Here is a 23,419-nt window from a genome sequence, read left to right as displayed (position 1 = left end):
TGCTGAGGTATGTGCTAGCTCCTTGCGCTATGTAGGACTACTTCTGATGAATGCCTTGTGCTAAGTAGGAGAAGACTGGCTAATAGCATGGGTGAGGGAGAAGCAGACTCTCCCTTTTTGGGGTAACACAGGTCTAAAAACTGAAATGCGGATGAGGCTAGCAGTTAATACTGGGTGACTCAGCTTGGAAAGATTTGTATTGGTAAATGTCAATAAACTACAGTCTATGGTGCATAGCGGTTTACTCATGAGTAGCATCTTACTCCAGGAGTAGCCTTGCTAGAATTGCTAGAATGAAGTTGACCACTGTCCCTTAATGATTTTTTTTTAAAACCCAGCATTCTCTCCATATTGCTCTTACGTGTTTCTGGATATTTTGCAGATATTTGAACGGTGCATATGAATGTGACTCTTTTTCCCTTGGGGATCTTTTGGCCAGCAGATGGACTATACCTCACAAAAATCCATGCTGGTTTGCATTTTTTTTAAATAATGAGCAGTCAATATTTCCCTGATTCCAGCATTCCCAAGAAGCGAGGCAATTAGATAAAACACATTAACCTTCTAAGGCAGGAAACTGGCAACATAAATGAGAAGTAAGAATAAAATACATAAGTACAAAAAGCCGAGTGGCGGAAGAAATTCAGGATGGTACTAATTAAAGCTTGCATTCATTTCTCGGTAATGATATATGGGACTGATCCAAAGTCCACTGAAGACCATGGAAAGACTCCCATTGGCTTCAAAGGGTTTTGGATCAGGCCCTATTTAAGGGGGTGGGAGGGGGAGTTGTCTGCCAGTTTAGGCTAAGCAACTGGAAAGCCATATTGACTGCACCAATAGTCTATGCAAAAGCATTCTTGTGGTGTTACCACCTCTTCCCTCTTGTTGTTTGTTTAATCCACCTCTTGTTTCATGTCATAGCCAAGACTGTAAGCATGAGACTGTCTTGTTACTAAATATTAGGGCTGGCCAGAAAACAAGAAATCTGTTTTTCAAAAATATAGACGTTTTCAGATTTGTTTGCGTTCGGATGTGGAATGAAAGCTAGACCTCTTTAAAAACTGTCATGGAAAACCAGAGAGACACCTCCCAGAATACCCAAGAGCTCAGTGGTTGAGACCAGGGGTTCTCAAACTTCATTGTACTGTGACCCCCTTTTAACAACAAAAATTACTACCCAACCCCAGGAGCGGGGACTGAAGCCTGAGCCCAAGGGCTTCAGCCCCAGGCAGTGGGCTTCGGCCTGGGCAATGGGGCTTCGGCTTCAGCCCTGGGCCCCAAAGTCTAAGCCAGCCCTGGCAACCCCATTAAAATGGGGTCGTGACCCACATTTTGAGAACTGCTGGTTTAGAGCATTTGCCGGGGAAGTGAGAGGCTCAGCTTCAAGTCCCTGCTCTGCCGGATTCACGCTGTAGACTGTCTGCCTCCCTGTCTCTTACCAAATGAATAAGAACATGAGTGGCCATGCTAGGTCAGACCATTGGTCCATCTAGCCCAGGATCATGTCTTCTGATAGTGGCCAGTGCCAGGTGCTTCAGAGACCATGAACAGAACAAGGCAATTATAGAGTGATCTGTCCTCTCTTGTCCAGTCCCAACTTCTGGCAGTCACACATGTTTAGGGGCACCTGGAGAATGGGGTTGTGTCTCTGATCATGTGGGCTAATAGCCATTGATGGACCTGTCCTCTATGAACTGACCTAATTCTTTTTTCAACCCCATTATGCTTTTGGCCTTCACAACATACCCTGGCAACAAGTTCCACAGGTTGACTATGTATTGTGTGAAGAAATATCACCTTTGTTTGTTTTAGACCTGCTGCTTGTTAATGTCATTGGGTGACCCCTGGTTCTCCTGTTATGTGAAGGGGTAAATAGCACTTCCCTATTCTTTCCTCCACACCACTCGTGATTTTATAGACCTTTATCCTATCCCCCCTTTGTACAGGTAATTATTGATACAACAGCTCCAGCAGGAGAGATTGAGAGACTGACTCCATAGCCCAGCGGATAAGATACTTCCCTGGGATGTCAGGCAGAGCAGCAAAGTAAACTGGGGTCTCCCACTCCCAGGTAAGTGTCCTAACAAGTGAGCTTTTGAGTTAGTCTCAAGCTATTCTGTTACTCTGTCTGTGTATCTGTCTCTCGCCCAATTATTATTTAACTGTTTTATACAAGTGGATCAGCTCCAAAAGGTGAGACTAAGCAAGAGAAAGAGGGACTGTATAGCTTAGTTGTTAGGATATTCACCAGGGATGTAGGTGACTCAGATTTAAGTCCTCACAGGGACTTGACTCTGCATCTCATACATCTCAGGTGAGTGTCTTAATCAATGGGCTATAGACTATTCTTGGTTTTTTCTCTCACTCTCCGTGACCAGAAATTCTATCATGGACCTGAGAGAGACTTGCAATGAATGGAGATTTTTCCAGCAAAAACACAGCTTCCTCAAGAAAAGCTATACTAAATGTGTGTACAGCTTCTAGCGCAATTGGGTCAGGCCTGGCTGGGTAGTACTAGTGACAATGCTTTTGGCTCAGATCCCCAATGCAGGGATGGATAAAAGCTGTAAAACGTATGGATTATGAACATCCTAAAATCCTGGCACCAGGTTCTGTCTTTGTTGGGAATGGTTCAACCCTTGGTCATGCTGCAGATCAGGGGAGAAAGGTGGGGTCCTATCTCTTGTAACAAACATAGCTTGGCTGGACTCGGAGATCTGGCCCTTTATATGCGCTAATAGGGCCTGATCATCAAAGTTATTTTAATTTTAGGGGGCGTCCAACTTGAGACACCTCCTAGAGACCAAAGTGCTGTGCACCTGCAATTCCCTTAGACTTTCCTAGGAGCCGTGGGTGCTCAGCACCTCTGCAAACCAAGCTCGAAGGACCAGGTACGTGAGTTGCAACTGGGGTTGTCAACCCTCCAGGAGTCTCCAGCCAATTAAAGATGAATCTTTAATTAAAGATTGTCGTGATGAAACCTCCAGGAATACATCCAACCAGAACTGGCAACCCTAGTTGGAACCAGTTGTTTAGCCTGCCTTTGGACAAAAAAGGAATGGTTTCTCCCCACCTTCAGATAGTCCCTGTCCTCAGTTATCTCTTTTGTCTGTATTCTGCCTGTCCTCTGATAGATGTCATTAATATTTCAGGTTTGTTTTCCATTCTGATCCATGCCCGCAGTGCACAGCTGACTCTGGCATGAAAAATTCACCGCCAATTACAGCTATCCGGAGATCTGGTGATGGTCAGATGATTTGGACATGTGGGTCCTGCTGCGCTGCCTTTCCCTTTTTAGGACAACCTACTGCTCTGTGCTGTACCTGGTGGAGCGTAAGTTTATTTGCTTTCCAGCTCAAGGTTTCGCTGCTGTTTTCAAATAGTTACAGTGCAAAGATGAATTTAGGTGGAGTGCTGCTTTTGATATCTAACACAGTAGAGACATAGCCACTTCAGTGTTTTGGATGTACTGTGGCAACATTCTTATTTGCATTAATTACTGTGATGTGTAGAGGCCCCAACCAACAGCAAGGCCCCAGTGCCCTAGGTGCTGTACAAACAGAATAAGGGACGGTTCCTACCCCATAGGTCTTACGGTTTTAACAGCCAGGAGAGACATCATGTGAAAGAAAGGGAGCATTATAGATGAGGAGCTGAAGCACAGAGCGAGCAAGTGCTTAGCATCCACAATTGAGGGCAGATTTTCCAAAGAGATCAGCACGCTACACGGACATCTGGTGCTAAGGTCTTCTGAGAATCCAGACCCCAAGGATGCTGAGCTCTAGAAAAGCAGGCCCTTACTGACTTGCGGAAGGTCACACACAGTCTGTGGTGGACCCAAGAACTGAATCCAGATCTCCTGAATCCCATCTAGTGTTTTATCTGATAGACTATCCCCCCTCTTTATGTTCTTCATGTGCAAGTCTCCGGTCTTACTGCTATAAAGCCTCATCATCTGGAAACTGTCTTGTATGTCAGGCAGTCTCTGAATCAGCTGATGTATATAATGGTTAGCAATTCTGTACAGCACTAGAACATAAAATGCCAGTAAACTGGGATTAGGAACATGTTTCTCTGTAATATTTTTAAAGAGTAACATGAAAATGCATCATGCTGGTGCATTTAAGACAGAACAAAATGGGTCCAGCATGCCGAAAAGGGAGTTATTTTCCACCTGCATTCAGTAAAAGATCCAGAGATGAAAACCTTTTCCCCAGCTGCAGTAGAGGTTAAATCCAAATAAGCCCTGTGTCTGTCTTGGACAGGGCCTGTTAATTAAGAACACTTCGAAGTCCTTGGCTGTGGCTTCTGGGCTATTGAAGTGCAGATGCCCTCCCTGAAGTCTTCTGATGCTATGTTGCTCTCTACTAGAATGAGCACTGCATCCATTTACCTACCTATCTACTATATACTGTACCCGTCGTCGTGTTGTCTGATAGTCTTGGAGCAGTTGGCTTTCCTTGGGTCCTTTATCTGGTAACACGAAAGTGTTTCAGAAGAATGGGGACCTGGATCCAAACTACCCCTGCTTTTGTAAATCTAAAATCTCCCCTCGATCAGACTTGTGACAGTGAGAAATTGGATTTCAGGTACATTTCTTTTGCCTCCTTCTGATTTGTGTTTTGTGGTTTTTACTTAGTGGGGCAGTGCTCTAGGTAACCCCAATGGGGAAACTACCACTGTACTTCGCTAAATAGTTGCAACCTCTAGAGAGGAGTCCATTTTAGATTTACAAAGCAGGGGTAATAGTTTGGATCCATGTCCCATTTCATCTGAAACTCCAAAGGTTTTTCTTGGATAGTGAGTAGTTGGATAATTGGTTCTGGTTCATGTTTGGCTGGAGTGAGATAAATCTCTCCACTGTACACGAAGTCACTTGTCCTGGTGGGCTTTGATTTCTCCTGTTTGAAATTGATGATCCAGGTTCCTTCTCTTTCTTTGTAAAGAGACATTGACAAATCCCATGGTAACCACTTCTGCTCTTTTGATAGCTGCTACAGACACATCCATCAATACGCCAGCCTCTGTTTTTCCCCCTAGACCCTTTGAAGGCTAGGGTCATCTATTATGCAGAATTATTTATGGATCTAATGCCAGTTATAGCATGCTGATATCCATGCCACTCTTCTAACCTTTGATCTATAGTAACTTGGTGGCCATGGCTGTTGCTGGCAGCTCTACAGATAGCCCTGCGCCTCACTGGGGCCATCAGTTTCTCAATCACATACAGGAAGATTAAAGGCGTCCAATTATGCAACACTTGGGAAGCTTTCAATAAGCCGATGATTGAAGATTGTCGTCCTTCTCCTGTTAATAATAAGTAGCTAATTGCTGAGGCTCACATATGGAAATGGACCAGTATGCAGCAAATTACCCTGCTGCAAGAGCTGTTTCTGTCCCATAGAAATTGTGAGCCATTAGGCCCAGTTGGATATTGGGTAGTGGACAGTAGCTATTAGGGTCTGGATCTTCAGCTGCTGTCAGCTGGAGTATCTCCATTGATTTCAATGGACAGTGGCACCAGCGCTGAGTGAAATTTTTCAGGCACATGGTTTATTCACAAATTTGACACACACATTTCTGGCCATTCACAAAACGGCCAGAGCTGCTGGTGCTGCTGCCACCCCTTCTCCTCCCTCCCCTTTATAACCTTTTGCCCGGTGATTCGGCCACTCACATGCGATGGGGGAGACCCCGGTTCAAATCCTAGCTCTGGAACAGACCTGCAAGAGACTTTCAGGTCACTGAAAAATTTCAGATTCTGTTTGTCCCAGTCTGATTTTTCTTTTCTTTCTAAAATCAGTTATTTGCTCAGCTCTAATTCGCACCCGCTAAGGATCTGACGTTCAGTCCTTCGTTTGCCCTGAGAGAGGTATGGATGCAATGTTGTTAGGCACGCACGCTTATTGGCTGAGCTGGGTTGAGACAGCTGAAGAGTAAAGAAAAGGTTTAATCTCAAGCTAAAAGAAGTGATAATCTTTTACCCATCTGTTTTGGTGCCGAATAAGTGTAAGCCTTAGTTTAGCTTTATAGTCAATAGGGCTTTAGAAAGCAAGGGCTTCCTCCTAACCTGCATATCCTTGAGCATATAATTTCCATGGTATTCCATTTGGGGAGTGGGTTTAGCCTATTGATTAGTTGGCTGGCGCCTGTTTGAGGCTCTCATGCTGCCCTTACCTTCCTGCTCTGTCACTGTTAATGTATTTGAATCTATAACTGAAGGCCAAGGGACATGGAACACACTGAAATTCATATTTAATTTGAAATCATGGCTACCAAGCAAGCTCTGACTGGATTATTAAATGGCTTTTTTTCCCCAGTAGAGTGGATTGTCTGGGCTGGATTCATCCTATATCCTCACCTCCCCAAATAGTCAATGTTCCCTGTGCTAGAGGAGATTGAATGGTCAAAAGACCCTGCCTGCAGAAGCAAAAAGAAAAGCCTGCAGAAAGTAAAAGATGTTAGTGGATCCAGGCTGCAGTGGTAATTCTGCAGTATGCACCAACCTTCCCTTGACCCCAGGAAGTTGCTCTTCAAGGACTTTGTGAGGATGGCACTTTGAGGGTATGCAGGGGAAAGGGAGTGGCCACTTCTTGCCGCAAAATTTCTTGGGGACTTGGGAGGGTGAGTGCAGGGTTTTAAAGTCAATGGAAACAGCAGGAGGTGCTCTCACAACACCAGCCCAGGAGGAGAGGGAACTGGGGTGGGAGCACTTATCCACACCCAAGAGAAGATTGGAAGTTCTCCCTTTTTGTTTGTAGTAGTGGAAGGGGTGATGCATTTCCCCACAATTCCCCCTTACTTGAATCCCTGCATCTGTGAAAGCTGAGCCTGTCCCTGTTAACTGCAGTGGGGAAAGAAGCTGTTTTCCTGTGCCTGGAACATCTTTGAGAGAGTGAAAAAATGTTCCAAGTTGGGAACGTTTTACAAACTGGAAATTGGAATTGCAACATTTCATTCAGATAAATTCAAATTTAGTCAGTTTTTTCAATTTCAACCTTGTTTTCTTTCTTTCCCCTCTTTTTTAGTCTAAAATTTTAAAATGAAAAGTCATTTCAACTCAAAAAACCAAAACTTTCTGGTTCAAAAATGTTGAAGTGGGACGCTTTTGACAATTTTGGAACTTTTTTCACCACTTTTTTTCTTTTTCAGTCAAGAGATGCACTGGAACTGTGCCTGTTTAACAAACTGTTTTGGTTACAACAAATTGGCATTTTGGGGCAAAAAAAAATAAAATAAATGGTTCACTGAAATTCCCAGCCAGCCCCTGTGTTTACTCACTGATCTCACCAGGCCAAGATCTTTTACACCCATAACCATAAAATGTTGCACGGTGGTCGTGATGCCAGAAGCTGGGAATGAACGGCAGGGCATGGATCACGTGATAACCTGTTCTGTTCATTCCCTCTCGGGCACCTGGCATTGGCCACTGTCAGAAGACAGGACACTGGGCTAGATGGACCTTTGGTCTGACCCAGTCTGGCTGCTCTTATGATGCTGCCCAGTGCAGGTGTGGAATGGACCAGGAGCACAGGGTGCTTGGCCCTATGCGCATTGAGCACATGGCTGGGGTGCTCTCTAGGAGTAGGATTGAAACCACAGATGGGAGCAAATAGCAAGATGAGGGTCTCACCTAAGAGAGAAAAGAAGATGTCTACACTGCGATCATAGGGTGTGTCCGGGACCCAGAGGGGAATGCAGTCCCAGCTCATTGCACTCAGTTGATTCAAGTTAATGATCCTGGCCTCCTGACAGGCTGAAGACACTAGCAGTCATATTCTTAAGCCCTGCTGCCTTCCCCATTGCTGCTCTGTAGTGTTCCTTGCCCACAGCTGTGTTTTCTGGTTCAGCTTCCTGGTTTTTCAGCCACTTCCTCGCTCCTCCTAGCACTTGCTCCTGCCTCTGTCCCCGGTCCCCACACCTGGTCTCTAGCTCCCAGTTCTTGGGTCCTGCTCCAGCTGATACTCTGGTTCCAACCTCTAACTTCTGGCTCTCAGCTCCATCTTGCTCCCAGGACTTGGTATTGGCATCTGACTCTGGCTCCAACCTGGACTTGGTATTCAGCTCCTAATCCCGGCCTGGTCCCCTGGTTCTGCCCCCCACCCCAGTTCTGGCTCGCTCTCTGGGCTTGGTAACTTCCTCCTGAGCTGGGTTCTGGCCGCTGTGCCTGGTCACCCCGTTCCAACCATTAGGCAAGGCTGTGCCCGGTTCATTCCTTAACAGGGTGCAATTACTGCTGGAGCTGACTGTGATGCAGCAGGAGAGTGAGATGGGAGGTATATAAGCCCCAGGACGATCAGGGCCTTATTCCCTGTGGACTAAGGAGAGGTTACTACAGGTTAATTAGAGCACCTGGAGCCAATTAAGGCCATGCTAGAGACCTAATAATCCCCTGCTTCAGTCAGACAGGAGATGGGAAGGAGACCTGACTGTAGTCTGGAGGAATACCAGGGGAAGGGAAACGCTGCCCGAGCAGAGGGACTCTTTTTCCCCCCCCACCCCCTCTCCTTCCCCGGCACAGAAGACCGAGAGAAACCCTGTCCAAGGGCAAAGAGGGTAAGAAGTCTGCGAAGCTGAAGGGGATGGGACCCAGATTAGGGGGCAGACCTGGGTCCCTTCTCCCACTCTGCTTCTCTCCCTGACTAGGGCACTAGTGGAGCTGTTGACGCTTAAGAATAGGGGCAGGGGTAGCGCACAGGACCCACCACAGTAGTGTCGGCCATTTGCCACACAATGTATCTGAGCTAGCTTTAACCAAGCTCGGCCAGGTCCCAGAACTTCAGTGCGGCCTAGCTTGTACTGTTGTCTTCATTGATCTGGGTCCCGAGCTTAAACCTAGCTAGCTGTCTCAAGTACATCATTCAAACTACAATTGCACCCTGTGACTGCAGTATAGACATACCTATGTTTCCTAAGATGCACCTGTTCTCTGGCCATGCCCCCTTTTCAGCCTGAACTCTGGTGAGAACAGAAGGGTTTGAGACTTGTCGAACGCTCAGACCTACCAGCACTCTAGCGTAGCCGTCATTTGCAACTGCGCATTATGTAAGGACTTGCCAGATCAAAGATAGCAAATATCTGGGGGCAGAGCCTCAGGTGGTGTAAATCAGTGTAACTCCATTGGCTTTTAATGGCACTTTGCTGACTTACACCCACTGTGGATCAGGCCCTGGAAGTTTTGACATCTGAAAACGTCGTAAGTATTCTTCCATCCTGTATATTAGAGGCTCAGATTTGGGCTGCTTTCTGCTTGCAGTTGAGGCTTTCTAACAGCAGATGTCACATTTGTATAACAGAACAACGGGGTTCTACAAATGTACTCTGGAGTTTATATGCTGTGGCTGCCGGGAGTCTACGCCATAGTGAATATGGATAGCGACATATATGCGACTGCTGCATACATACGCTATTGTCTGGAAGACTGGTCCAGTTGAGAAGCAACACTTGAGCATTGGGCATTTGCTTTACTCATTTCAAAGTGCTCAGTTACTATGATGACTGTGGTCATATAATCTATGTAGCCAACAGCTAGATATAAATTAGCTGGATAGACAAATTGAAAGAAGGTAGATTTTTACATGAAGTATTTAGGGTTTTGTTCTCTCTGTTTTAGAGCAATTGGGCCATTTTCTCACCAAATATAAACTGGATTCAATGGAACTATGCCAGTTTACAGCAGCTGAAGATCCATCCCACTGCATTAATACAAAACTTTGCTGGGCAGTTTGAGCAAAATTTGGAGTCCCGTGGATTTTATAGGATTATAAATGATCCCACTCATCTTTCATATGTATTATGTGCAATTGATGATGTTCTACAAAAAATACTCTGCTTTTCTTAGAACATTTTAATACAGAAATATTTGTAAATACATTATTTATAGGTAATAAAAATAACATTTTAAAATCTCCATACACCATGTTTAAACTTGCTTATATTAAATACAGCTTTGAATACAAATAGAGAAGAAGTGATTCCAAAGTGGGGGAGACAAATGTTCTCCCAATGAAGTTGAATCTAAAAAAAATGTACACCCAAAACTGACAGCTTACAAGGCAAGTAACAGAATATTATCATTTCATAGCATGGTTCTTTCTGTTACAGTGCTTGATTGACAGCCCAAAGGAAATCACAGCATAAGAGAAGGAATGGATATTTTTCACATTCTTGTTTTTGTTTCAGAGAGACAACAGTGGGCAGGTCAATACTTCTATCTACCTTTTTTTTTTTTTTTTTAAACTTAGCTGTTGACGATCAAAATAAGATATTGTAAGCCAGAATTTCAGCTGGTGCAAATTGGCACAACTGCGCTAATCTCTACGAAGCTTAGATTTACACCAGCTAAGGATATGGCTCTTTTTAAAGAGCAGGCCAAACAGGGAATGCTCAGGACCTGGCATGGATTAGAGTTACGATGCAATTCCAGATTTCATGTGGAGGCTAATTCAAGGCTATGACTTCACTTCGGTGGTTCTGCAGCCGGGAGAAGATCTCCCTTCGCGACACTTTTGTGCCCAGGTGGTGTAAATCTGCCTTCCTGAGCCACATCCTAACCAGTTTTGAAAATGAAAGGACCATTCTGCTTTTGAAATCTGACCTAGAACCAAACCTGGTTCAAACTGGAACCTCTATGAAATGTTGGGTGCTTGGGATACAAGGTTCATCTTATTTTTTTGGAACATCTTTTTTCCTTGACACATACTCCCATGTGCTTTAACCTAAATATAGTGATGCTAGTAACATCAATCATATCAATGCCCCAAGTATCAATAATAGCAGTGCCAGCAGCCCAGAACTAATGAACACCCCTCTAGTAACATACTAGTGTGCAAAGCCCCAGACCCAGGAGCAGTCTTACAATAATAAATCAATGTGCCCAGCCTAGTACTCATTAGCAAACTTACAATAATACAGCAGAGTGCAAAGAGTAATCCTACAATTAAGAAAATACCAGTGTTTCTCTGCTGGAATGTGGCAGGGTGGGAAGGGGGAAGAGGAGATAATTCTGGAACTAAGTGGTGAATAAAACCAATTATTAAGGGATTTTTTCCATTGTCCCTGGAGTTCAATTATGGCATCTGAAGTTCCATGTCAGGCTGGCAGAGCATGCTTTTCAGGAGCATTGTGATCCAAGCAGCTAGCTGGTTGACTGTAATACAGTCTCTGACCATGTCTCCAATCTTCCCAGCTCAAAATAGCTCACTGTGGGGCCTTTACAGTGGTAGAGAATAAAGGGGTACTATAATCCCAAAGGATCTTTTCAGAACCAAAATACTTCTCAGATCTCAAGCGTTGCCAGTCAGTGCAAGAGCTAATAAACTGACGAACAGGAGGGTAATCCAGCCTCATGCTTCAATGTTAAAAGGGGACTTCCTCCAAGGGTCAGGAAGGAATTTTGTTCTACCCTTGACAGCTTTGCACATCCTTTTGAAGCGTCAGGTATTCACCACTGAAGGCAATGTTGGGCCATTGATCCAGCTACTTTGATGGTCCTTCAACTTTACATGTAGTTTGCAATTTACAGACAGAATCCAGCGCACCAGACTTTCCCAAATCTTAGACTCTAGAATCATAGGACTGGAAGAGACCTCGAGAGGTCATCTAATCCAGTCTCCTGCACTCATGGCAGGACTAAGTATTATCTAGACCATCCCTGATGTGTTTGTCTAACTTGTTCTTAAAAATCTCCGATGATGGAAATTCCACAACCTCCCTAGGCAGTTTATTCCAGTGCTTAACCACCCTGACAGTTAGGATGTTTATTTTAATTCCAACCTAAAACATATACTGAGCTGGTTTAATAACTCACATATGGTCCCCCTCAGTTCAGTTTGCTATTCCCCTGGCTTTTCCTCTGGAAAGCCAGGAATGGCAGGCTGATGTCATTATCCAAGGACTACAACATTATTTGAAAAACACATTTTCTTTCAAAGAAATTGCCAGTCCATTTAAAAAAGAAAGTTAGTGGGACGATCATAATTTCTTTGGCAAAGGCAGGAACCACAAGGTGAACGGAGATGGAAACTGTCCCTCAGAATGTCAGGAATCTTGATCAATTCTTCTTCAGTAGCTTCATACTCTGGGTTTGACTGGTGGTTTTAAAGCCTGAGTGAAAACAAACAAATGGAACAAATCAAGTGACTGACACAAGATTTTCCACAAATTCTACTCAGCATTGCACAACGTGGTGAGATGCATTGTGGGTTTTTTCCGTACCTCCGCAGCATCAGAGAATAGCCATTGCTGCAGATTCTGGACTTGATGGGCAAATGGTCCGGCTCCTATATTCCAGCAACCCTCTTAAGAGCCAGATCTGATACCCTTACTCGTTCTGAATGACACCTTACTCCGAGAATGGTCCCACTGAATCACATGTTGTATAAAATACTACTCAGCGTGAGTAAAGGTAATTGAAATCTGACCCACAGTTGTTCTACATAATAATAATTTTTGTATTGCAGTAGTACATAGAGGCCCCAGTATGCTCGGCATTGTACTCCTATATAGCAAAAGAATTATCATTCAAAGGCACCGATTCTGCAAAGACCTGTGCACATGCTGAGACTAGTCAGAAACTTAAAGTTAAGCGCACGGGATAAGTCTTTGCAGGGTCAGAGCCTAGATCATATGCAGAGTAGTGCTGCTGAGATCCTGTACTTTTATTACAGGATTAAAACCCTGCACTGTAATGCAAACCGATGAAGAAAATTAGAAAGTAAAAGCATTTTAAATACCAACTACTGGACTGTACTGCTAACAGTATTGACAGCTCTGTCTCTCCAAAAATCTTGGCTCTGTACCCCTCCTCCATACCTTCCCCACAAATTAACCAGACTGGATTCCCTTTATTTGCCTTCAAGTTGTTGAGCCTTTAAGGAGTAATGTTTTTTATCTTTTCTTCACAGCCATGAGTGCTAGAAACTTACTGGTTTTGAGTTTATGTTGTAACCTGACTCCAGGAGCTAGGGCCTTGTGAAAAAACACCAAGAATCATGCAGCTCACAGTGAAATCATGAATTGGCAGCACTGTGTTAAGATTTATCTTGATCTCTATCTTGCATTCAGTCATACTTGGAATATCACGTGTATGGTGTACTTGAGTTACCTGTGGTGGGGGTGCAGGTTTGCCCTTTGGGACTGGTGAAGGAGTGGACTTTGTCTGTGCTACCTGTGACAAAAATATAGTTGTTATACCTCCCTTTTGAAGTGAGTACAGAGCTGAGCTGCTACTGGGGTTATCTCCCATATTTACCAAGACCTTTCCAGAGACAAAAAGTAGATAAGCAAGTAGCATTGAGATCCTAAATATTTTCCCCCTACACCAGGGGTCTCAAACACGCGGCCTGCAGAGTTATTTCCTGCGGCCGCCAAGCTCCCCTCCCCTCCCAGCGCACCGCATCCCCGCTCCTCTGCCTACCTCCAGGCGTTTCCCACCACCAAACAGTTGTTTGGTGATGCTTAGCCCTTTCCTTGAGGGAGGGGGAGGAGCGTGGAGCTGCATGCTCTGGGGAGGAGGTGGAGAAAGGGCAGGGGCGGGGATTTGGGGAAGGGGTTGGATTAGGGGCAGGGAGGGGGCAGAGTTGGGGTGGGGACTCTGGGCAAGGGGTGGGAAGAGGCAGGGCAGGGGTGGGACCTCATGGAAGGGGTGGAGGGGGTGGGGCAGGGGCAGAGGTGTGGGCTTTTGTATCTTTTTATGAAAAGGAGTCAGTGATGCGGCCCTCGGGCCAATGTACTAGTCCTCCTGTGGCCCTTGTGGTGATTTGAGTTTGAGATCCCTGCCCTACACACACAACAAATGTAAACAGACAGAAATGTAGATCCCGATTCTGGAAAGCACTTGAGCATGGGAAAACAACGAGGAGCCTGTGGCACCTTAAAGACTAACAAATGTATTTGGGCATAAGCTTTTGTGGGTAAAAAAACACTTCTTCAGATGCATGGAGTGAAAATCACAGATACAAGCATAAATATACTGGCACATGAAGAGAAAGGAGTGACCTTACAAGTGGAGAACCAGTGATAAGGCCAATTCAGCCAGGGCGGATGTGGTCCACTCCCGATAATTGAGGAGGAGGTGTCAATACTAAGAGGTATATGCTTTACACATGGGATGTAAATTCATCTCTATCAGCAAAGGGTATTCAATAGGGCTATTCAGCTGCTTAAAGCCAGGCACATGCTTGAGGCAATGACTGAGGAAAGCATCTCTATTTTGGATAGCACTTAAGCACATGCTGAACTTTAAGCATGCACATAGGTCCCATTTGAAGTCAATGGGACTTGCGCTTAATTTTGAACACATGCTTGTGCTTTGCTGAATTGAAACCTTAATGAAAAATCCTTGCTCATGCAAGCAGTAGCATTGACTGTGATGGGATCACTAGCAGGGGTAGAAATTGCTAGTCTGAGTAAGGACTGGAGGATCAAGCTCTCGGACAGCAAGAGTTTGAGTGGTTGTTTGCTTGGGTTTGGTTGTGTATTTTGCTTTTTAGGCAAACTTTCTGGCCTTTCTCATTTACACCAAAGGTGCTTTTATACAGCTCTGTTAGTGCGATGTGGCCTTAGTGTAAATGCAAACTAGGCCCACTGTGTTTAAAATTCTTTCCCCCTGAATTTTATTAAAAAATTGATGACCTACTCTCCTGGTCCTGCCCTTTCAGTACATCTGAGGCAATTTTAGTGACTACTCGACATACGTAGGAACACTGCAAAAATGGGACATACCTAATATATTAAAATTATTTATTATTTGTATCACTTGCCATCCCAGTCACGGATTAGGACCCCATTGTGCTAGGTGCTTTACAAACACAGAACAACAAAAAGATGGTCCCGTCCTCAAAGAGTTACAATCTAATTAGTTTCCATCAGTTTTAACCATGAAACTGAAAACACTGGCCAGTGTCCACTGCATCATGATTATATCACGTGTAACTTGATTAGATAAGATCCATGAGAAAAGAATGGACCAGGATTATGGAAGTCTACTTACAGAATTGCCCATGACAGGAGTAAAGGCTGGTTTGGCAGTAGGAACTGGAGGTGGTGGAATGGTTGGCTTTACGATAGGCTGAAAAAGAAGAAAATAAAAGATACGTTTACGCTGAGAGATTGTGTGTGTGTGTGTGTGAGAGAGAGAGAGAGGGAGAGGCCTCTGTCCCTTATTCAGAATTGCCCCAGCTTTACAAGTCTAGAGATGAAATCCTGGCTGCATTGAAGTCGTTGGGAGTTTTGCCATTGATTTCAACGGGACCAGGATTTCACTCTTCTTCTTTAAATCCACTTATGAGGTTCTTACCATTTTTGTATTTTGGTGGATGGCTGGCCTGCCATTGGATCTCTCCTCTGGGATATTCTAGGGAGCAACAATAAGTTACAATATGTTAGTGTTGCAAGGGAAAAAAAGGCAGCTTACAGGTTTATGGCTGACAACATACTGAGCTTTCAACATTAAACAGCCGAATACAGCACAGATTGTAGTATTTGACTTCCAGGACACTACTGATAAAAACCTATCCATTTCCCCAAGCTTTTTCCAGGGGGGATGTGGTGACAAATTGAAGTTGGAGTTTTTGTCCTGGTCTTCTCTTTAATCCGTTGGAGCTGACGTATCAATTTAACTATTTGTGTTTCAATTGCTTTATAATTGATGAGCATGCACCTGAAGATGGGAGAGGCGTGTTTTTATAAATACAAAGATAAATCCAATCCAATAAGCATTCTTTAAGGTGTATGCTCTTCTTGCAGCCTTAAACGTTCAAATCTATGAACTCTAATGATTGTAGTGCCGAGATTATTTTGCTCTGGCTCAGATGTCACAACTCGAGATGGGTCCGAAACACAGAAATTTGGACTGGGGGAGGGGGGCAAGTTTCCCAAAGCTTTAGGCATTGTTTAGATCTAGAGCTTTGTTTTGGGCCAATTTCTAATCACAATAGGGCCAGTCCTGAAAGATACAAATCACCCACTGTGTGATGCTGAGCGTCCAGGAGTAGATGATGAGGGCACTCAGCATTTTGTGGAATCGGGCCCAGTGCTCAGTCTGGTCTCTTGGCTGATATTTACAAAAGCCTCATTAAAGCGGCATGGCTTTGCCTATTGAACCTATCCAAAGGACTTGCCTAGGACGCAAATGGAAGTCTTTCTTTCCATTGTGTCAAGCTCTTATAGCTTATAGGTGGTCTCATAGCAAACTCATGAAGGTGCACAGAAACAAATCCATCAAGCAGACAAACAGAAGATTGGCCTGGACATACTGTGGAATTGAATGGAAAATTGGTGTAGGAGTCTGTAGACCTGAGATGCTTTGCAGTTGCGCATGTAGATATTACGGATCAGTAGCCTATCAAAATATGTGGTGATGATCTTCTACTCTCTGAGGCCTATTCTTCCATGATATGCACATGCAAGTCCCCTGTTAGCATTAATGGGAGTTGGACATCCATCATCAAGGAGGAAAGAGATCTCCAAAACTTATTAAAGTATATTAGAGCTAAGCAAAACTGGTAGCAATTTTTGCACAAAGTATATTTTGTTTGTTTCCAGTGACTTCACACCCATTACATTTTTCTTTCCAGCAAAATTTGAATTACTGTGTTTGCATCAAAAGCTTAAGATTTCAGTGTTAGACTTTGAATTTTGAAAGGGTCCGTTTTCCTGTGAAAACTTTGAAACCTGGCAAACTTTTCTGCGAAATGGGCTCTGTTCTTCAGCAAAATGAGAGCAATACGAAAAGGTTGAGAGTATTTTCACCTTTTCTTGTGCACAGATCCCCTATTTCTGATTTATATCCACTGCTGCGAGCAATTAAAGGCCAGATGGGAGCTCACACTGTTGGGCAGCTATTCAGTTATTTTCTGTCTGTGCAAGTTCGTTGTTCCTGACTGAGCAAAGCCCTTAGGCATATGCTTAACTTTAAGCATATGAATAGTCTCATTGAATAAGCAGATCATTAACAGGCTGGCTAAGTAGGAACTTGAGTGCTTTGCTAGACTGGGATCTATAATCCTTCGATGAGCTGGCAGTGCCCATTTTGCAAGGAATGTGTGTGTTTGGATATGAATATATTATAGACGGCAGGTTTGGGCAGCATTATTCCCCTTTCTAGCCATCTATGTTAGCCCTGAAAGAACAGAGAGGGGCCTGATCCAATGTCCACCGTCATCAATGGAAGTCATTCCACTTTTGATGGACTTGGGATCTGGCCCCAGCTGTGGCTGACCATTACATCCCTTTGAATTCTGTGTTCAGCCTTATCAAAAATAAAATTGATTTTAAAAAAGAAAACAGTCTCTGGCTGTGCTCACAACGTAGGCTTGTGGCTTGTTTGCCTGGTGTGGAGGAGTGGGAAGGAGGAATCTTGTGTTGTGGACCTGAAAATAGGAAAAGAGAAGAAACTTGATATGAGCCTTACTTTAAAATCTTTATCTTGCTTATTGATTTTGCTCGCAGCCCCTCGCTCCAGACTGACAAAGTACGGAAATTAGACTCTCTAAGCCAAATGATCTACCCACTAAGCTGCGCTCCCACCCTACCAGAGCTGGGAACAGAACCCAGGAGTTGTGATTCCAAGCTCTTTGCTCTAATCACTAGATTAATCTTTAGACTCAGGCCCTTATTAATCATAGAATATTAGGGTTGGAAGAGACCTTAGGAGGTCATCTAGTCCAACTCCCCTGCTCAAAGCAGGACCAACACCAACTAAGTCATCCCAGCCAGGGCTTTGTCAAGCCAGGCCTAAAAAAACCTCTAAGTATGGAGATTCCACCACCTCCCTAGGTAACCCATTATTAAGTAACTGCAGGTGAGTTTTGAAATTTTAGTCACTCTATGACAGTGATGGCAGAATATAAGCAGAGCACCAAGCAGTCTGTAACTCAGCCATACATCCAGATTCTCACCTCCTGGACAGGTACCCCGGGTGCAGCGTTCGGTCTTCTGTTCTGTACTTTCCCTGAGAAGCCTTGGTTTGTCTCTCCAGATACACCTTTGCTCTGGCCACTACAAAGACATTATAATTTGCACTTCGGTTTGTATGTGTTATCTCGATTGTCTTAAAAAAAGAGACATTATACCATGGAAAGCTTTCCACATGTTGAGTTTAAATAGCTGGCTTACTATTGTTTACTTTTACTTTTTTTAAAGAGCAATGTATGGACATTAATTAGTCCTGAGAGGTCGGGGTGAGACCATGGCACTTTCAGGTCCCAGGGTTAACATCTCACATCCTTCCTGCACTGTTCAGAGAAGCCTGTGGGAGCTAGGAGCCCATCTCCTATTGAAAAGCTCCAGCCTAAATTCCTTCAAAAATTTTTTTATTCCAAAAGGATAAACATTGTACCTCTGAGCTTGCTTCTTCTTAGCATTTCGGTAGCGGATGATTAAAGCAGCGACTATCGCAATGATGGCAAGGGCAGCTAGCACACCGGCAATGATGGCGAAATCTGTAGGGATAATACATTGCAACACGTGACTGTTTTGCGACAACACTGAGAGGTGACAGAGGCGTGTAGATATGGAGATATGGCCTCATCATTTTCCTACGGTAAGGGCTTTCTTAAGGCTAAATTGCATTCCAATCAAAAGCGGCCACATGAGGGAGACTCCACCCCATTCTTCTGCATGACTGCGTAGTGCTGTCTAGCTGGACCCTGGGTCTGTGCATGTAAGGGGAGAACAAGAATTGCACGGCTGCTCGATATTCACTCATCACCTCACTAGCAAGATGGCAGAAGGTTGGGGAGTAGGTCAGGACATTGTGTCAGCCAGATGGCTGCCAGGAGGAGGATGTGTCATAGAAAAGGCTAACACAGCATGTTTCTCCAACCAATGACAGATGGAAGTCCAGAGAAATGGTGATTTGGAGCAGTGTCTGAGACACAATTCCCTGCCTCTCCAGTGCCTCCCCTGGGTATGTGTAATGTCAGATTGTTGGTACTCAGAACTGAGTCTTCAAGCTCAATCTTGCACATAATGATCTTAAAAAGTTTCCTATTCAATAACAAAAGTTGGGGAGAGGGCAGGTGAGGACCTTAATAATAAAATTCAGTATGTTTGGGTGCTTTCTCTCTTCGAAGCACTTTGCACATACTCACGAATCCTCACAGCGCCTCTGTGGGACTCTGGACCAAGTTCAGAATTGGTGTAGGAGGTTTTCCTCTAACCAACCACAGTGGGTTTTCAGCTGCTTACACCAGTTCTGCATGTAACCCCCCTCTGACTGTAATCTGGGTTTTTATTTTGTTATAGATAACTTGAAGGCAGGAATGAGTCTGGGGCTTCGTCTTCACTGCTTAAAAAGCTGTTTCTGCCATGGGGTGACTAACATATTAGCTATTCTGCTGTAAAGTTCTAGTGGAGAAAACACACCGTAGTTTTACCACGAAGCAAAATTACAAGAAGTAAACCATGGGCAAGCCGTTTAGCGTTGTCCTTGCCGAGCTACTTTGTGGTAAAAACTACAGGGAGATCGTCTCTACCAGGATTGTACAGGTGTAAAAAACCACATTTTTAAGCAGTGAAGACAGAGCCTGCCCCTCTCTCTCCCCCAGAGATGTGTCAATTCTTTAGGGCTATCAGAAGTAACCGCTTTTTTTAGTCACTCAAATAAGCAGCGATGACGGACATGCAGAGAGCAGATACGAAGGGGAATGAAGGTGCTGTCTACATCCTGGTCTACACTAGGAACTTAGGTTGGTGTAACCGCGTCGCTCAGGGCTCTGAAAAATCCACACCCCTGAGTGACATAGTTAAACCGACCTAACTCCTGGGGCAGATAGCACTCGGTCAATGGGAGAATTCTCCCATCACCCGAGCTACTGTCTCTCGGGAAGTGGACCACCTATCCTGATGGGCAAACCCCTCCAGTCAGCATAGCTAGCGTCTTCACTGAAGCGCTGCTGTAAGTGTAGGCAAGCCCTTATGGTCATAGCTTCAGCTGGAGCAAATCCCCGTTGTTGTTCCACTAAAGTCAGTGGAGCTGTGCAGCTCACGCCAGCTCTGTTTGGCCCGCAGTTTACGGGCTGACCAGTGTCTCGCTTGATCATATTTATCACAGCCTACTCACACTGAACTGTTGTGGCACTATCGCAGCTGGGCGGTGCCCATCCTTCTTCACACTGGCATTGCAGTTCATGGTCACACACCTAGGAAAACAGAGCTCTGATATTAGTCTTTAAACCAGGGTCAAGAGAGTGCAGAAGCTAGCTTAATGCCCGTGGCTAGTGTTAATCCACGTTTATACCAGTGTAAGATCAGAATTTGGCCTATTATACATAAATATATCAGCAGGATTGAAAGCCCGTTAAAGTCCACGGGGATCTTTCCATTGCCTTCAGTGGGCTTTGAATCAGGCTTCCAATGATGGACCCACTGCAGTGAAGTGTAAAATTCCTATTCAGATAGATGAGAAGTTAGCTCACATAATGATAGTACTGACTTCTTACAATGCACTTTCACAGGCCTGTTTCTCCACTCTCCTGCACCTTGTACAGTCATGTGCAAAGCAAACGTAGAGTGCTCCGTGTCCATCTCGGTAGCATTTTACACCAATGTAAATTACTACACAAGGTGTGTAGCAGCAGAGAATCAGGCCCTACATCTCTAGACCTCTGAGCATTTTGTAAAGGAGGCATAAGGCCTGGTCTACACTGAAAATTTAGATTGACCGAACTACATTGCTCAGAGGTGTGACTTTTTCCCAGGGGTAGAGCCCAGGTCTCCTGACTTCCAATCCAGTTTGCTACCCAAGGATTATGCTCCCTCCTAAAAATCATTTACGCTATCATTGTATGTGATCTCCTAAGCAAAGGTACTGATATATAATTGGGTTACGTGTGCTCCTGTGAAACCACAGGACGTTTCGGACTCAGTTCATCTGGATTCTTTCATTTGATCACGCATTGCCAACCCCCCTGGACTTAAAAAATCCTATAGCTGTTACTGTAATATCAAAACTGGGCTTTAGTTCACACACAAGAGCTTTTCTTAGTGTCCTTGGCAATAAGACTCAGATCTTACAGCATGTCCATTGCACTTGGCGGAACAGTTGGTTGACTTGTAGGCTCTCTCGATATCAACACATTGTCTCTTGCTGCACACCTGAAATTCAAAGTGCATGTGTGATCAACAAGAAGGGACTTTCAGCTTTCATAAATTGCATCACTGTGTAATAATTGTGTCAATTGTAATGTGGTGAGCAGTGTAAAGGGGCATTAAAGTGTGTGTACAAATGTATTTTACATAGGCATTAAGGGCCCCGAGGTGTAAAGGGTCCTTAATATAACCAAGAATCAGACACTGTATAAAGAAAAATAGCATGATTCTCAGTTACACCAAGACCACTGTACACTGCTGTAGCAGTGTAAAAGGGCGTTAAAGTGGGAGTCAATTATATTTACTCCACATTTCAAGCTACAGCAGCATACAGGGGACTTCACGTAAATGAAGATCGGGCCCAAAGCGTTATTTCATTGTACCCGGGGTTGGTAGAAATGTTACGGAACTTGAAATTTTGATGTCATTTTTCATTGAAATTTTGAATAGAGTACAAAAAAGGGAAAGTGTGTGTGTGTGTGTGTGTATCAATATTCCCCCTTCCCTGTTTTCCAAACCAGCTTTTACTGTACCAGATGTGGCTAAGAGGTGTTACTCGATCTTTGATATATCATGTTCTGTGTTTTGTACAGCACCTAGCACAATGGGGTTCTGGTCTGTGACTAGAGCACTGAGAAACTACCACAATACAGCATCCTCCCGTTTATCTGAATAGCCTGGGTGGGGGGGCCCATAGATTTCATTTGGATAATCAGGTGTTGGGATAATCAAGAGGGCAGCCTTTCATCCCAGCCCCCCTAGTGTTCTCTCTTGCAGTCAGAAACAGTTGGACAGGGTATAGCCTTCGCTGTTATCACTGTGCATGCGCAGTAACCTCAAGGCAGCAGACCCCCTAGCACCTGGGCTCCTCTTGCAGCTGCTCGGCTCAGTGCATGTGTGCCCCAACAGTGGCTCCTGCAGGCTGCCTGGGGAGCAGAGTGGAGGGTGCACTGAAGAGGGAGCTGCACATCTCAGTGCTGCATCAGCCAGAGCTACGCTATTGACTGGGTGAGGAGCATCTTCATGCTACAGGTGCAGGGAGGAGGCGACGTTCATGCAGGCAGCGGGGCATAGTTGGCAGGCGGTTTCATTGTGGGGTGTGCATTCCGGCAGCTGGGCAGGGGGTTCCATTGGGGGGGGTGTGCATTCCGGCAGCTGGGCAGGGGGTGCATTCTAGCTGCTAGGCAGGGTGGCTAGCTGTGGGGGTTGCATACGGGCAGTTGTTTTGGGGTCGGGGATGAGGAAGGGATTTGGAGAATGCAGACGTTTGAGTAAATAAATGGGAGTATACTGTACAAATAAGAAGTCACATTCTTATGAGCTTTAGACACCTTAGACTCCACATGCCTGATTCTCCATTAGTAACTTTATACCAGTGCAGACTGTAAAATGCATCCAAATCAGAAGGTAGCACTTTACACTCACTTTGTACAGGAATAAATGATGGCACAAAGAGTGAGATGGTAGAAAAATCAGACTTTACGCAGTTGAGTCACTTTGAATAGGACTTTTTTTAAAGTCCTTTTTGTCTTGCAAGAGTGTCTGTGCTATAAACAAGAAACAGCTAATGAAATGAATGGAAAAGAAACTACTGGGGGATAAAAACTTCTTTCACTAACCATTCCATCACCACATTTAGTTCCAGCAGCGACCATGCCTGTGTCTTCATTATTGTCATTAGGAAAACTGCTTTTGCATGAGTCGAAAGATAGTAGGTTTCCAGCTGTAGGCACTTGTGAACCACCAGTACAGAATAACTTCCCACACTGTATATCTCTGGGAGAAAAACACTTGCTTATCTTCTAGAATGTCAGAGCACAGCATACCTAGATGTCATATCCCTGAGTCCATACACAGACTAGAACTGAAATAACTAAAGATTTGAATTATAACCCTTATTATTTCAGCTCCAGTCTGTGTGTAGACAAGTCCTGGTGCTCAATTCTCACTGACTTCCAGGGGAATTGAGGATCCTCACACTACTTTGCAGGACAGAATGCTTAATTTAACTGAACCCAGCCTCTGATTCTCTTCGGGTTCATTCTTCCTTTCTCAAAAGCTTCTGTCTCTGACTGATCTCACTCTAGTTTATTATGCTGTCTTTACCTGAATCAGAATTGTATTTAGCAACTGTACTTCTCTCTTCATCAGAAACTGCCCTGCTTTACTGCAACGTCCAGGTTAAAAAGAGAGAAGGAAACCAGCCCCAATATGAAAGGAAGAGCTGCTAGAAGAGAGTTATCCTAGTTTTTTGCCTCTTCATATGGACATGAATTACCTATTTCCTAGAACCCCCCAACTTCAACAAGGTAAGTACTTTTTT

The 23,419-nt window shown here is 44.4% G+C and overlaps 1 protein-coding gene and 1 long non-coding RNA gene across 7 annotated transcripts in view; one reads left to right on the top strand and one right to left on the bottom strand.

Annotated features, from left to right (window-relative positions):
* Positions 1-1,985: 1,985 nt before the first annotated feature.
* On the top strand, positions 1,986-23,399 carry LOC122463867. Of its 2 annotated transcripts, none has more exons than XR_006287529.1 (3): positions 1,986-2,074; positions 3,156-3,336; positions 23,248-23,399. It is a non-coding gene; the product is annotated as an uncharacterized LOC122463867 (long non-coding RNA). The 2 variants fall into 2 exon arrangements; XR_006287530.1 differs by lacking the exon at positions 23,248-23,399 and adding an exon at positions 9,617-10,990.
* LOC102932159 (zinc metalloproteinase-disintegrin-like NaMP) overlaps positions 9,833-23,419 on the bottom strand; it is a 50,386-nt gene continuing 36,799 nt past the window's right edge. For 2 of the 5 annotated variants that reach the window (XM_007065503.4, XM_027827826.3), the window contains 10 exons: positions 22,716-22,872; positions 21,022-21,102; positions 20,069-20,147; positions 18,344-18,446; positions 17,904-18,003; positions 17,310-17,375; positions 15,302-15,358; positions 14,996-15,073; positions 13,109-13,171; positions 9,833-12,108 (listed from right to left, as the gene is read on the bottom strand). In XM_007065503.4, coding sequence (XP_007065565.2) covers positions 12,076-12,108; positions 13,109-13,171; positions 14,996-15,073; positions 15,302-15,358; positions 17,310-17,375; positions 17,904-18,003; positions 18,344-18,446; positions 20,069-20,147; positions 21,022-21,102; positions 22,716-22,872 — 817 coding nt within the window. In that variant the 3' untranslated portion in view covers positions 9,833-12,075. The remainder of the gene's footprint in view (positions 12,109-13,108; positions 13,172-14,995; positions 15,074-15,301; positions 15,359-17,309; positions 17,376-17,903; positions 18,004-18,343; positions 18,447-20,068; positions 20,148-21,021; positions 21,103-22,715; positions 22,873-23,419) is intronic. The other 3 variants (XM_043536277.1, XM_037886248.2, XM_043536278.1) reach the window with 3 other exon arrangements.

This window comes from Chelonia mydas, chromosome 26 (genome assembly GCF_015237465.2).
Source record: "Chelonia mydas isolate rCheMyd1 chromosome 26, rCheMyd1.pri.v2, whole genome shotgun sequence".
NCBI classification, from domain to species: Eukaryota; Metazoa; Chordata; order Testudines; family Cheloniidae; genus Chelonia; species Chelonia mydas.
This window is presented reverse-complemented; position numbering and strand designations above follow the sequence as displayed.